The sequence below is a fragment of the Temnothorax curvispinosus genome, unplaced genomic scaffold (genome assembly GCF_003070985.1).
Source record: "Temnothorax curvispinosus isolate PA1 unplaced genomic scaffold, ASM307098v1 QBEX01011959.1, whole genome shotgun sequence".
NCBI lineage: Eukaryota > Metazoa > Arthropoda > Insecta > Hymenoptera > Formicidae > Temnothorax > Temnothorax curvispinosus.
In genome coordinates this window covers 1,200,757-1,213,334 of record NW_020221739.1, presented here as the reverse complement: position 1 = coordinate 1,213,334, position 12,578 = coordinate 1,200,757, and the positions used below count along the sequence as shown (strand labels likewise).

At 34.3% G+C, this 12,578-nt stretch overlaps 3 protein-coding genes and 1 long non-coding RNA gene across 6 annotated transcripts; 2 read left to right on the top strand and 2 right to left on the bottom strand.

The window, feature by feature from the left end:
- Nucleotides 1-4: 4 nt before the first annotated feature.
- LOC112462073 (probable serine hydrolase) lies at nucleotides 5-3,014 on the top strand (the record flags this gene model as incomplete). The annotated part of the gene is made up of 4 exons (XM_025027627.1): nucleotides 5-56; nucleotides 326-558; nucleotides 1,877-2,224; nucleotides 2,340-3,014. Coding segments are annotated over 4 exons (888 nt in total), but the record flags the coding sequence as incomplete, so codon positions are not given.
- Nucleotides 3,015-4,899: 1,885 nt separating this feature from the next.
- Nucleotides 4,900-6,678, bottom strand: LOC112462046. 2 transcript variants are annotated; one of them, XM_025027574.1, is made up of 4 exons: nucleotides 6,564-6,678; nucleotides 6,334-6,451; nucleotides 5,748-5,781; nucleotides 5,587-5,654 (listed from the first exon to the last, which is right to left on the bottom strand). In XM_025027574.1, the coding sequence occupies exons 1-3, from the start codon at nucleotides 6,650-6,652 to the stop codon at nucleotides 5,776-5,778; spliced, it is 213 nt and encodes a 70-aa protein (XP_024883342.1). In that variant the 5' UTR covers nucleotides 6,653-6,678; the 3' UTR covers nucleotides 5,587-5,654; nucleotides 5,748-5,775. The 2 variants fall into 2 exon arrangements, with proteins under 2 accessions (XP_024883341.1, XP_024883342.1); XM_025027573.1 differs by lacking the exon at nucleotides 5,748-5,781 and having other exon boundaries at nucleotides 4,900-5,654.
- LOC112462047 lies at nucleotides 5,562-7,213 on the top strand. Its single transcript, XR_003041617.1, has 3 exons — nucleotides 5,562-5,672; nucleotides 6,605-6,912; nucleotides 7,132-7,213. It is a non-coding gene; the product is annotated as an uncharacterized LOC112462047 (long non-coding RNA).
- On the bottom strand, nucleotides 6,988-12,435 carry LOC112462044 (trafficking protein particle complex subunit 11). Of its 2 annotated transcripts, none has more exons than XM_025027571.1 (21): nucleotides 12,242-12,435; nucleotides 11,897-12,098; nucleotides 11,620-11,789; nucleotides 11,352-11,540; nucleotides 11,112-11,285; nucleotides 10,869-11,036; nucleotides 10,592-10,796; nucleotides 10,335-10,508; nucleotides 10,174-10,252; nucleotides 10,029-10,083; nucleotides 9,666-9,873; nucleotides 9,337-9,542; nucleotides 8,957-9,262; nucleotides 8,675-8,880; nucleotides 8,423-8,559; nucleotides 8,128-8,340; nucleotides 7,868-8,031; nucleotides 7,585-7,807; nucleotides 7,410-7,518; nucleotides 7,257-7,333; nucleotides 6,988-7,184 (listed from the first exon to the last, which is right to left on the bottom strand). In XM_025027571.1, exons 2-21 carry the CDS (start codon nucleotides 12,086-12,088, stop codon nucleotides 7,158-7,160), a joined length of 3,282 nt encoding a protein of 1,093 aa, XP_024883339.1. In that variant the 5' UTR covers nucleotides 12,089-12,098; nucleotides 12,242-12,435; the 3' UTR covers nucleotides 6,988-7,157. The 2 variants fall into 2 exon arrangements, with proteins under 2 accessions (XP_024883339.1, XP_024883340.1); XM_025027572.1 differs by having other exon boundaries at nucleotides 12,256-12,435.
- Nucleotides 12,436-12,578: the final 143 nt, after the last annotated feature.

Here is a 12,578-nt window from a genome sequence, read left to right as displayed (position 1 = left end):
CTTTTCTGCAGATGTCAAGGAAGTAGAGATACCGGTGCCGTGGGGCCACATTAGAGGTCAGTACAAGGTACCAGGTTACGTCTTGCGTATTCTGATCTCCGTCTGATATCGTAAATTTATATCGGCGTTTCGAGATGGAAAGATAATTTTACTCTATATCACGTTCGTGCAATAGAATCGTAATATTGTCGCGCCCGTGGAGAATGTCGGACACTTGTCATAAATATGTTTTCGCGAAAGTTAACTCGGGGACACCGTAAATTAAAAAGCGTTATAACGACTCTACAAAAATGTCACATAAAATTCAACGTATTGATAAATTTAGGAAATTGGTGGGGACCGGCAGATAAGCAGCCTATAGTGGCGATACACGGCTGGCAGGACAATTCGGGCACTTTTGACGCCTTGGCACAATTATTGCCGAACGTAGCTATACTGAGTATAGATCTGCCTGGTCACGGCCTTTCCTCTCATCTACCAGTCGGACAGTTCAACTATATATTTTGGGATGGGGTTCTCGCGCTGCGTAGAATTGTTAGATATTACAAGTGGAACAAGGTTAGCCAGCGAGTCAATGTTATACAGCGATATGTAAATCTTTTTTTTTTATATAATAAGTATAACGGTGACGTGGGACAAGCAAGAGCATGGGTTTTATATACTTTATTTTGCAGAAGTTAAATGCAATTGCAGCTTAATTTATGGAGTATGTGAAAACTATTTATACTACCAATCACTTAATTTGCATTTTTAATTTGGAATATTTACATTTTGCAGTGGTATTTATATGTATGTACGTTCAACATTGAGATATAACACATTATTAAATTTGCTATTTTATATTCACATTGTGCTTAATACATTGTGATTATTAATAAAATGTTTAAAAAGGCTGACTGTTATATGTATGCGTAATATATTCGATACAAATATTACAACTCTTAAATATTAGCACATTGATTGTTTAAAGGGTCACTTCGACCAAGCTCCGATTAATAACTTAATCAGAGCTTGGTCGAAGTGTGGTCCTAAAGATATTAGATTATGCAAAGTATCGTTGTATAACTGTGTATTATGTGTTACATCAAATCCTCAAAAAATGGACAAGAAAGGCTTTTTAACTCAGCTGTAACTTTGTTGCATTTTTAAGATTATAAAATTCATCTCTTTTCGTTTAACAAATTCAAAATTGCTACAAGTTTATTGGAGCAAGATCCGCGCCTTGATGTCATAAGCTAGAAAAAAAATAATTATGGGACTCTTACCTGCAGGCAAATGGTGGGGCCCTAGTGAGCTCCAACCGATACTGGCATTACACGGGCGCCAAGATAACGCAGGCAGTTTTGACGCGTTAATGCCATTGCTGTCCGATGACGTTTCTGTTCTTTGCTTGGATATGCCGGGGCACGGTTTATCTTCGCACTACCCAAAGAGTCAATTCTATTATGTCTATTGGGACGGTGTCATATTCCTTCGTAGAATTATTAAACATTTCAAATGGAATAAGGTTAGCGAGTGGATAAGTTTACCCGCTCACTGCTTAATTGAGATCAATATTACAATCTTTTGCAACAATATGATACTTATGTGTTTTCTCACAGTCTCATACATATCTAACAGTCATCCTTGTTTGCACTTGAATTGCAATTATATTTATGTTTCCTTCAAGCGTATTGCATGACTTTTTTTTTATAAATATGGGAATTATGTTAATGTGAATGTTTTAACATACATATGTTATTGTGCGTGAATTTTAGAATTTTATGTATATAGAAATAACAAAACAAAAAATAATATTGCACTATCTAATGTACTGTTATACGTTGCATATGTATTAAGTTAAGCTTATTGTAACTCGATTGTATTGTGAAAATAGGTCAGACTTCTTGGACACTCATTGGGTGGTGCTATATCATTTCTGTATGCAGCATCATACCCAGATGAAGTCGATGCTCTTATAAGTTTGGATATTGTCAGTCCGAGCACAATGGATATCAAGAAAACGGCTCCGCTCACCGGAGATTACATTGACAGATTTTTGAAGTACGAAATGTTAACATTGGACAGTGTACCATGTTACGATTACGATGAAATGCTTGAGATAGTAGAACAAGCATATGGTGGTTCTATAACGAAGAAAGGAGCAGAAATATTAATGAAACGTGGTATGCAACAAGCATATAAAAAGGACAAATATTATTTTTCTCGTGATCCAAGACTAAAGGTAAAAAGACTTAATTAACTGTACAGTATATTATTTAGCGAAAAGTGGAACGTAGATTTTATTCTAAGAATAACGTATTTTAATGTTGTTTAAAATTATTTTATTTCCTTTTTAGGTTTCCCTTTTAGGCATGTTGTCTTTAGATTTAGCACTTGAATACGCATCTCAGATAAAATGTGCTTATCTCAACATTCGTGCTGTTCCTGGAATGAAATTCGAACAACCTGAAAATTATCAGAAAGTATTAGACGTCATAAAACTAGGAGCTAGGAAATTCGAATATCATGAGGTGGAAGGGACGCATCACGTACATTTAAATGAGCCTGAAATAATTGCGCCTATAATCACGAATTTTTTACAGAATTTATAGTAATATCGTTTAGTTATTAACGAATGCAGTTACTTAAGATAAGGTTTTGTGATTAGGATGTGTAGATTAACGGGAGATTGTATTTATGTTTGACACGTATACGCTTGCTCTTGAACATGTTTAGTTTCATTAAATTTTGAATAAATAGTTTTATAATTCAAAAACAACTTTATTGAAAATGCATTATGAAATAATGTTAAATTAGTAGCAAATTTAAAAGAATCAATGCACTTATTATAATTTACTGTCATATGTGAAAATAAGGTGCTTTAGTATAACGTTCAGTGCTGTGATGAGCAAAAATTAAGAGATACATATAAAATATAAGATATGTAATTATTGTATGTCTTAAATTACAAATTTTGTCAAACATTGTCTAGTGTCGCTTCTACGTGGTAGTTAATAAATTATTTAATGTTATCTTTTTATGTGATTTATATCATACAGTCTCACAATTATCCTTACATCCTTATATATTAATTATTCAAAGAATAAATTAACACCCATAACTTTTAATATTCAAAAAGATCAATGTTACAGAAAAATTAAAATAACTTTTGTTAAATTATTAAGAAATTTTAAATGTACAAAAGAAAAACATACGATTTTATTACATAATGAGATATGCGATATATAAGTCATAATCAAAGACACATAAGAGTCTTACTTTTTGAGATTTTTGTTTCACTTGTAACATGTAAACACAAAGCTTGTGTTTTTTATTCATAAAGTTTGCTACGAAAAAAAAATGAAATAAAAAACCTAATATAATCGTCTTGGTCTACTTTGGTCACCAAGGTCAGCGAACATTACGCATCGTCCAATGAACACTAGCGGCGGCAATAATGTATTAATGCCTGACAGTTAAGTAATCATCAAATACAACGAACCGGTTCGAACTACAGTCGGACAACCAATAAACATGAGGAAACGCGATATTCTATATCAATCCCATAAAATGTCTTTTAATGGCTTAAAAGCGTGATCCACAACACGCGCTCTAGATAGATAAATTCATAAAACGAGATTATATATTTTTGTGGCATTGCGCGAAGTCGTATAGAAATAATGTAAAATGATTTCGAAAAGTCCATGTAAGAATAATGTATAATATAACGCGAATCGACAAGTGCGGATGTTCGTGTGATATAATATTTCAAGTGTAATACAAGTGTGTACTCGTTATATTCACGATCAAGAAGCGGGTGGTAAATTTCAATCTATATTCAAGTCCTTTTCAATCGAATATTGTATACATATTTAGGTTTAGATTTTTCGATTTATTTAGATTATTTAGATCTTTTTATCTAAAAATTTTTCATTTTGATTTATATGTATAATATTCCTAAGAACAAGTTAATCTTTATTTTATCTTGATTTCGAGAAAAAAATTAATTAATTTAAGTTAATTAAAACGTTAATTTATGAATACATTCCTGAGAGGTGTAGCGCGGGATCTCTGACCAAATTGCGAAAGGAATGGCATATCCTCGAGATAATGAGGCTGTTGATACAGATGTTTGCGGGCATCACAATGGTCAAAGTAAGAAGTCACAGCATTATTCCGTTTACTCAGCTGCTACGGTTGTACGCCACGTATAAATATACAAAATTATACTCCCGAAAACGCATTCGTCACGTTTAATTTCGTGGTGCCTTCCAGTCCTTCTAGATTTTCTTACGACCGACGTGTACAGAACGTTTGCGCGTCGTTCACAATTAACAATATTATAGTATCTTTCAAGTATTTTTCCGAAGGCGCGAAAGGTAAGTGAAGTTACGGGCAAGGACGCGCGACTTCTACGATAATTTGCATAAATTGCGCATTTTGCAAAGTACGAAGAACCATTTCGTGTGACGAGGCCGACGATAAAATTGTAAATCTAATCTCTGCCGGCGAATTCAACGTCGAAAAGTCACGCCTGCGAAATAAAAAATATTCCGCGAAACGTCGGGATTCGCGTCTGCGAGTCGTATGTAAAAAAAAGACAGCTTGAAATAAACGCGAGTTCTCCCCAGCGAATTATTACGGCCCCGAAGCCTTCTTATCGGGCAATTTCTGGATACGTGGCCGTCCTATCGTGAATGCACGTTGTGCACGCCAGTAATTATCGGCGATGATAATGCCGTCGCACATAGAAAATAAATATGAATATGGCACGCGTGAACGCGCAGGTGAACACCGTTCGCCACTTGTCCACGCACCCTCCTTATACGCATCCTTCCGCGCACAATTCCTCGAGGAAGCTCCTGGACCCTGGACGGCGCCGAATAAAAAGAGCCATCGGTCTATCGCATGGTAAGTTCCAACAATCGCTATACGCGCGATTGTCCTCAAAACGCAACATCTTTGCCTTTGTAATTAAGCCTCTTGAGACCTTTGAACGGATAGATTAGAATGGAAATTAGCTTTGTTAAGATTTCAGTCTACGGCTCGTATTTCGCTGGAAAGTAAGAAGTCAACCGCGAGCATATCCGTATTGCAATATATTATACGTTGACGCTGTTCGAGTTACAATGTAATATAATATATGTTACCGTGTGTGGTGATAATTATTTTATGAGCGACGATAATATAGATTTGTGTAAGATATAACAGTCTGTTCTCGACAATTTTCTTTATTTTACACTTAACAAAAATGATAGCCGTTGTTTGCAATAACTCGAATCCGATTGTGGCAAAACCGTACGCGGCAGGGAAGCGCGCAAAAATATTGTGGTCATGTTTCGCACATTTTACGGATCGGTTCTCACGTCGTTCGACACGCGAAGAAGCAGCCACGTCATAAAATAGATCACGCGCCAATCAACCCGATCCATCGATCCCAACGATCAACAAACTTTTCATTTGTAAGTTTGTTCGTTCGGCTCGAGTTATCAGGTTGAAAAGATCACATATGACGTGTAACCGATTACGCGGAAATAAGCTTGTCATGATTCCGCGTCTTGCATATTTCTGGAAAGACGACTTCGATAGGCCGACGAAATCTGCTGCAATTCCGCATCGGTAGGCGTGTAAGAAGCGTAAGTTCTCAGACGTGCTCTAGACATCTCCAAATCCTGCCGTAAAAATAATATGTAAGTTCCCAATTTTATACAAGTTCTATTATTCGATATATAATACCTCATATATAAGAATGTATGGATACGCACACACATATCGCGCAGTACAAACATTTCATCATACCTTGCAAAAAAATATATTGTTCCTTTAAATTTAAAAATTTTAATAGTTTATAGTTAAAAATATTAAATTAAGCCCATTTTAGATAATATCCATAATTAATGTCTGATTTCAAAAAATAGAATGTATTTATAATTTATATATACACTATGTATTTTAATGTGTGTATTTTAATATATGTGTATTCTGATTTCTCTCTACATTTTTTGTATTAGTCTCTATGTTTTTTTACAGTATTACAGTATCACAATAATACATAAAATTAGAATAGAATTCTATAGTTACGTAAAATTGTAATTAAAATTCTATTCTGAATAGAGCCATCTAAGCCATTCAAAGTGCCTTTATCATAAATTTCCGATTGCGAAAAATATAACAAAACGATACATATCTAATATAAATAACACTGTGGACTTATCAGTGAAATTACTTCAAAATAAAATATGTTCAACATAGTTTGCATATATCTTCCACCTACATTCTACAAACACTGAATTTTGCTTTCAATAACATTTTTCATATTTTTTTTTGTGTAAAAAGTATGTTGTAGCAAACCTTCAGAAGAGCCTGATTACGAATACGAGATTTTTCTAAATTTAAAGGCAAATTCGTTGGCGACGAGTCAGAAACTTTGGAAATATTCCTATTGCGAATCTCGCGACGTAATTTGTTGCTGCAAAATAAGATAGAGATAACGTGATTTTCGTTGATCAGGAAAAGTTATATGTACATGCACGCGAATACTTATAACAATATTAGCAGATATTCAATTTCAGCGTAAATACCGTTCTTCTATTTCTTGTTCGAATTGCTGTTCTTTTTGCAGATATTCGTCAAAAACACTTCCAATATCAATACCGCCGCTCTTCGCCATTTCGTGGAACCGGTTGTGGTCTACTATACGCGAGTATAATTATCAATATTCATTCACAATTAATGTTTTTACAATTATTAACCCTGATTATTCTATAATAAGGAAGCAGAAAGGAAAACTATCGTACGTTCACTAGTGTACTGTAGATTGCATGGTTTCCATGGTAACTTTCTTTCCTCGTACTCTTAAAAACAATCAATATTTATGTATGAACTATGGCAATATAGCAGTGTGATATTCATTTAACATTTAACGAGTAGGTATGTTAAAAATTTATAATATTGTAATCTTATAATATATATTTAATTAAAACTACAATAATAAAAAACTTTAAATAAATTATATCCAAGAAAAATTTATTCATAACTCTAATATATATAAATATGATACACATATTAGCTTATTTAATTGTCTGTGCAAAATGTATATTATAATATTATAATACAATTTGATTGAGGGAAGATATACTTTTTTCTTAGAAAGAAGATCCCATTGTCGAATTTATTTATTCTCCTAAAGACTGCGATTTCGGCTGCAAAAATATAATATATTACAATATAGCGTTATTGAAGCATTTTTATTGATACGTGACTTTTATTCTTACCAGTATATATATATGACTTGGTAATGAACGTTCAATCATCTCTGATAGTCGTCCTTTACCCAACTTGTGTTCCTCATCTGTAAATTATAGTTGTGTATCAAATAAATGCAAATATAAAATCTGTAAATTATTCTATATAGGGGATACTATTACCTGCAGGTACAGTTAGCGATAATGTTGGAAGAGCAACAAAACCGGCGACCAGCGGGCGTAAAACCCAATCAACCCTTCGGACATTTCTAGGTAGTATGTAAATATCAACCTGAAAAAAAATTCTCAATAAGGTCATTGAGTAACACCATGTGTAATACAAGCGTGCATCACATACTTGTTTTTGTCCAGCAAACATGAAGGCATCACTGCCTTCCATAGCTAAGCGCAAAGTAACGAGGTAATCAGAGTGGTTTTTTATAAAATACGATATACAGAATGGCGTTCGCACCCATCCGTGGGCTGGCATTTTGGCTTCCAATCCGATCACCGCGTCTTCGACCCATAAAGGAGCTAGAGTTACGCTACTACTAGTTTCCAATGCGGTTTCGTCATTTGCTCTATAAAAATAACGGAGATTACAGACTGTATTATAAATCTTAACTTAAAGTTACTTTTACCTTTTCCACTTGATAGTATATACTCCAATACTAATTGGTTGCTCGCCACCTATTTTTGGGATCAAGCAATAGGCGTCAGTCCCTGTTTCACCATCACAGAGTTTAACACCCGCCAAAATGGACTCCTGGTTGTCGAGAGTGTCCTCTCTTTGAATGGAATCTGCCTAATTACAAATTTGAATTTATCACAACGTTCTAATTTCCCAAACACAAACTTATAAAATGATTGAATTATATACATGTATTCTATGGAGACTTACCAGTTCTACAGATGTACTTAGAATGTTTATAGGCCATGGGGAAACACATGTAATGTGAGGCATAATGATAAAAGATTCGTTAACAAAACCTTTTGTCAGTGGTTCGAACAGTGTGGTGTAAAACTGTGTTGCAACCTCGAATGGTTTCTTAACCATCAACGAATATGTTAATTCTTTACTTCCCCTAATTTGCTCGGGTCTAGTATAGTCGGCCTGTTACATAATTATGGTAAATGATAATACGTGTTATAATAAGTTGATATATTAATTTTTGAAGATAATTATTTATAAGTACCTTTATTATAATATTTCTATCGCCTACTTTATGTGCTCTAATATGTACAATATGTTTGGCTGAGGCACCTCTTACCATATCACCAACAAGAATAGATACTTTTGACTCTTTACTAAGCATATTAATGCTTAATTCAGCTGAAATATATTGTAAAGTAGCTTAGTTGATAGAAAAAGAAAATAGTATTACAAAATTGGATAGAAAAAAATTATTTCCAAAAAAATAAAATACTATGAAAGCGTGAAAACATACTTGATTGCTCGTTGCTACCATCTGATACAAGTATTACATATAAACAGATTGCATTAACATTCTCATTAGCTGACAAGGATATCGTGATAGGTAGCCACTCGCCTAAAAGCGCAGGATTATTGGATTTTGCGTCTAAACTTAAACTTGATTCTTCCTGTTTGATCTCCGTGTGAATTAACGATCTTATTGCCTCAAACTCGCCTCCACTAAAATAGAAATTATATTAGTTCTTCTCAAATGACTTGGATACCAAGAATGGACATTAAGCTTCTATAAACATACCGAAGTTGTTGTATCTCAGGATACAAACGATCCAACAAATTCGTTTCTCTACCCATAGCTGAGAATCTCAATATGATACAACAATGCGCGCTATCACCCATTTGTAAGGAAACTGTGCTAATACGAATTTCTACGCCATCATTTTGATGAGGCGCTTTAAAGTTGAAGTAGAACTTTTTCGTTTCCTTTGCTTGAAAAATAAGATCTGATTGTTGAGCCTCACCAATTGGAATGTCAGCATTGTAACCTGGTCCACTGACTGTTATTGACGCATTAGAAAATTCAATGATACCACAGTAAGAATTCCTGCAGTTAAAGATAAAATTACTTCCAGTAATTTTTAAAGCTATATTTCTACGTATTAAGACATATTTAAATACCTTACAACAACTTCTACTGTTATCATTGTATTCACTGCATACGTTTGTTGCAAGAACCTTGCTTTAAGATCAACAAATGATGTCATGTTATTGTCATCAATTGTAAAAATATTTGGCTCCGAACGATTTAGTTCCAGCATCCATTTCTCCATGGCAACATGCTTAATATCGTCTGGCAGATCTGGCTCTGGATTCGGTGGTTTCTTCTGTTACCAAACGTTAAGTCATTTTTTTGTTAATTTTCATACCAAATAAAGTAAACTCTCATTTACTTATACAATGATTATTATATAGCCAGTAGCGAAACATAAATGCTTCATCGAACTGACCTGTAGTATATTCATGATATTGTTATAAATAACAGCTTGTCGTTCCACTGAGAATGTAGTTGAAGGTCCTAAAGCTTCAAAGGCCAGAGTAAGATAGTCTTGAATACTGGTCGACAAATACGCGGCTCGCAACGCATTCTTTAAGATATCTGTGAGTAAGACCGGCCATCGTTCTCCATGATATTCCCACAACATGTGCATCAATAATCTGATCAATCAAATTTTACGATTTCTATATTAACGCACGAAGATAGTCTAAAGGAAATAACGAAAGAATCGATAACTTTGCCGCTAAATGCCGACAAAGTTTTATTTGCTAAAGGTTCTCATTATAAGTACAGAGAAAAGATTCAATTAACTTACGTAAGAACTTTGCCATAATCCCGAGCATTGAAGTATTCTTCTGCCATTTGCACGACTGTAAAAAAAAAAGAAAAGAAAATGTACGTATTTTATGAGTAATATTACAAGTAATTTTTATCTCTAAATTTTCAAAGACATATTGTACCTAATAATCGCCGCATTCTCGGACAACGGTACACTTTGAATTGCGATATCGCATTTCCTAGTAAACCGATAATTATTATCTGAAAAGGAATGCAAATGTTTTACAACGATTCATTTATCACACGTTACTTAAAAGCACAGGTATATAAATAATTATCTTACAGAATGATTAACTGCAGTCTTCTCCCTGTATTGTAAAGCTTGTATGCCGATGGCCTCTCTAGCAGTGTCTGCCGGTTCTGCACTTAATTTCCCAGGTCGCCATGGCCGTTGTCCATAAAATTCGAGTTTCTCTTCACCTAGTAATGGATCTGGATCTGGATAGCTATTTATATGCTAAAATAGTATTGAAACTTAAGTAATATACAGAATAACAGAAAGCATAACGTATTTGTTGGAAGAAAGAAAAAAAAAAGTACCTGACAGAGTTCTTTACACGCAGATTGCCGTAAACTTGCGTGACTGGCAGCTAATTGGAAATAATATCCCGGATGTTGCGTTTGAACAGCAGGTAATCCTTGACGAATAGCCTCATCAAATAATTCTGCAAATGTAGAGAACTGGCTACTCATCCAAGCATGATGTTCAAACATGAGTTCCTTCGGACCAGTTTTTAGTTTAAATCTAAAAAAAAACAAGTCAATTATTGTTAAGAATAAAAATTTTTATAAATCATTGCAATATAAATATTAATACCTTTCTGTGTGAAGTCTAAACTGAGAAATAGCATCTTTTGGAAGATTTAAACTAAACATTATTCTGCATAACTTATAATTTATAAAACCAGCAATAGTTTTTATTTCTACCGCGTTTGCATCTGTCATTCTTGTTTCTAGAAGATTGTGGTAAGCTTGCATATAATGCCTGCAAAACATTTATATGTACATATATGCATATATATATATTGCAATACACGGTTGTTCATATTTTTAATTTTACTTTTGAGCAAGATGCAGTTCTTGCTTGAGTTCGTTCAAGAATGCCATTTTAAATTGATGACGAACGAATAAGTACTGATGAACATTCTTAGTGAGTTGATCGCGATGAGTTTTGACATTCCGATATTCGTGATGATAAAAGTTTTGCGCCAAATCGTAGAACGCCGTCTCTAGTCTGTAATAAACAAGATTTGTTATTTCCTTCAAATATAGAGAAATGAAAAATAATCAAATTAAATACCTAGATATATATCCCAATAAGTGATCAGCATGTGGCAGAATATATAAAAGCTTTGCTGTTAAATCGCAAGCTCCACACAGCGCTGTTGCACGCTCAGTTGCGACTACGTCCTCGGCACCGGGAAGCGGTTGAACGGCATGTTGTATCAATACTACGGCTATTTTCGTACTCCTCCCATCAAGGGCAGCTCTAAAAAAACATCATATTGCTCGGTCTAACGCATCAACAATATGATAAATTACACTCTAAACGAATTATAAAATGTTACCTTAAAGATTGGACTCTAGAAGCACATTCCATCTTTTTCTCATTCCATAGAGGATCATTCCAATCTAAATCGTAGAACACAACAACTACAGAAGGAATGTCATTGAGATACTTGTTCATCCAGTTCCGTTTTAAAATTCCTTTGGGTATGTACCATTCGTACGAGCTACGCTGAAATGTATAAAGATAATTACATAGCAATATCAAGACAAATAATATCGATTGAGTACTTTCTTCACACGTGTGTCTCAGCAGGCATTATATACTGTCAAACATACCTTTGGTTTGACAGTAGGAAATTCGTGCGCTAAACTGAGCAGCTTGAACTGAACAGCTGCGCAATCTGGTCTACGATTATTGCTGAATGCATCCCAGATAGAGCGATGTACTGGATTCGCAATGTCTAATCCAGTCAAACCTATCAGAGCTAAAGGCTTAGCTATCAATTCTGCCGGCAACTCAAACATCATGAGGTCTTTACTAGAAGAATAAGTAACCATTAAATATGTGATAACTCTCACAAGTTTTCAGGCGTATTATATGTTTAGAAATTTCTCCTCTCTCAGCTCTTTAATATTATTTGTATACTAGTCTTTTAATATTGTTTCTTATATAAATAATACCTGAATCTGCTTACGAACGAGCTGCATGGAATAACACGTTATTAATACGCAGATTATTCTGCGATTAGATCAGATTAGACACCGTAATTAATATATGTATGTCATTTTGCACTTTGACAGTTCAGATTTAGGGTTATGAGTTGTCATCAGCAAAAAAGGCGCACGTTAGGTTAGAATTCGTGTGCGGAAAGTGCGACGCGTAGTCGCAGTGGAACTTGTTCCTTGTAGTTGCACCACGTTGTACTTTCCGCACTTATAAGATAAAATAATATATGCATAATTAGAAAAGAAAAGGAGAATAGATAAAAAAAAAAAAATTTAGCTAAAAGAAGGAAAT

What these genes read in the sequence shown, in the direction of transcription:
- LOC112462046 (XM_025027573.1), bottom strand. Translation starts at nt 6,652, where the DNA reads ATGGCGAAGAGCGGCGGTATTGATATTGGAAGTGTTTTTGACGAATAT. An exon ending in GAACAAGAAATAGAAGAACG is followed by an intron (nt 6,452 to 6,563) that starts GTATTTACGCTG and finishes CTTATTTTGCAG; the next exon opens with CAACAAATTACGTCGCGAGA. An exon ending in GTAATCAGGCTCTTCTGAAG is followed by an intron (nt 5,655 to 6,333) that starts GTTTGCTACAAC and finishes TTTTTACGGCAG; the next exon opens with GATTTGGAGATGTCTAGAGC.
- LOC112462044 (XM_025027571.1), bottom strand. Translation starts at nt 12,088, where the DNA reads ATGATGTTTGAGTTGCCGGCAGAATTGATAGCTAAGCCTTTAGCTCTG. An exon ending in TTCCTACTGTCAAACCAAAG is followed by an intron (nt 11,790 to 11,896) that starts GTATGTTTGACA and finishes TATACATTTCAG; the next exon opens with CGTAGCTCGTACGAATGGTA. An exon ending in GAGAATGCGGCGATTATTAG is followed by an intron (nt 10,084 to 10,173) that starts GTACAATATGTC and finishes TTTTTTTTACAG; the next exon opens with TCGTGCAAATGGCAGAAGAA.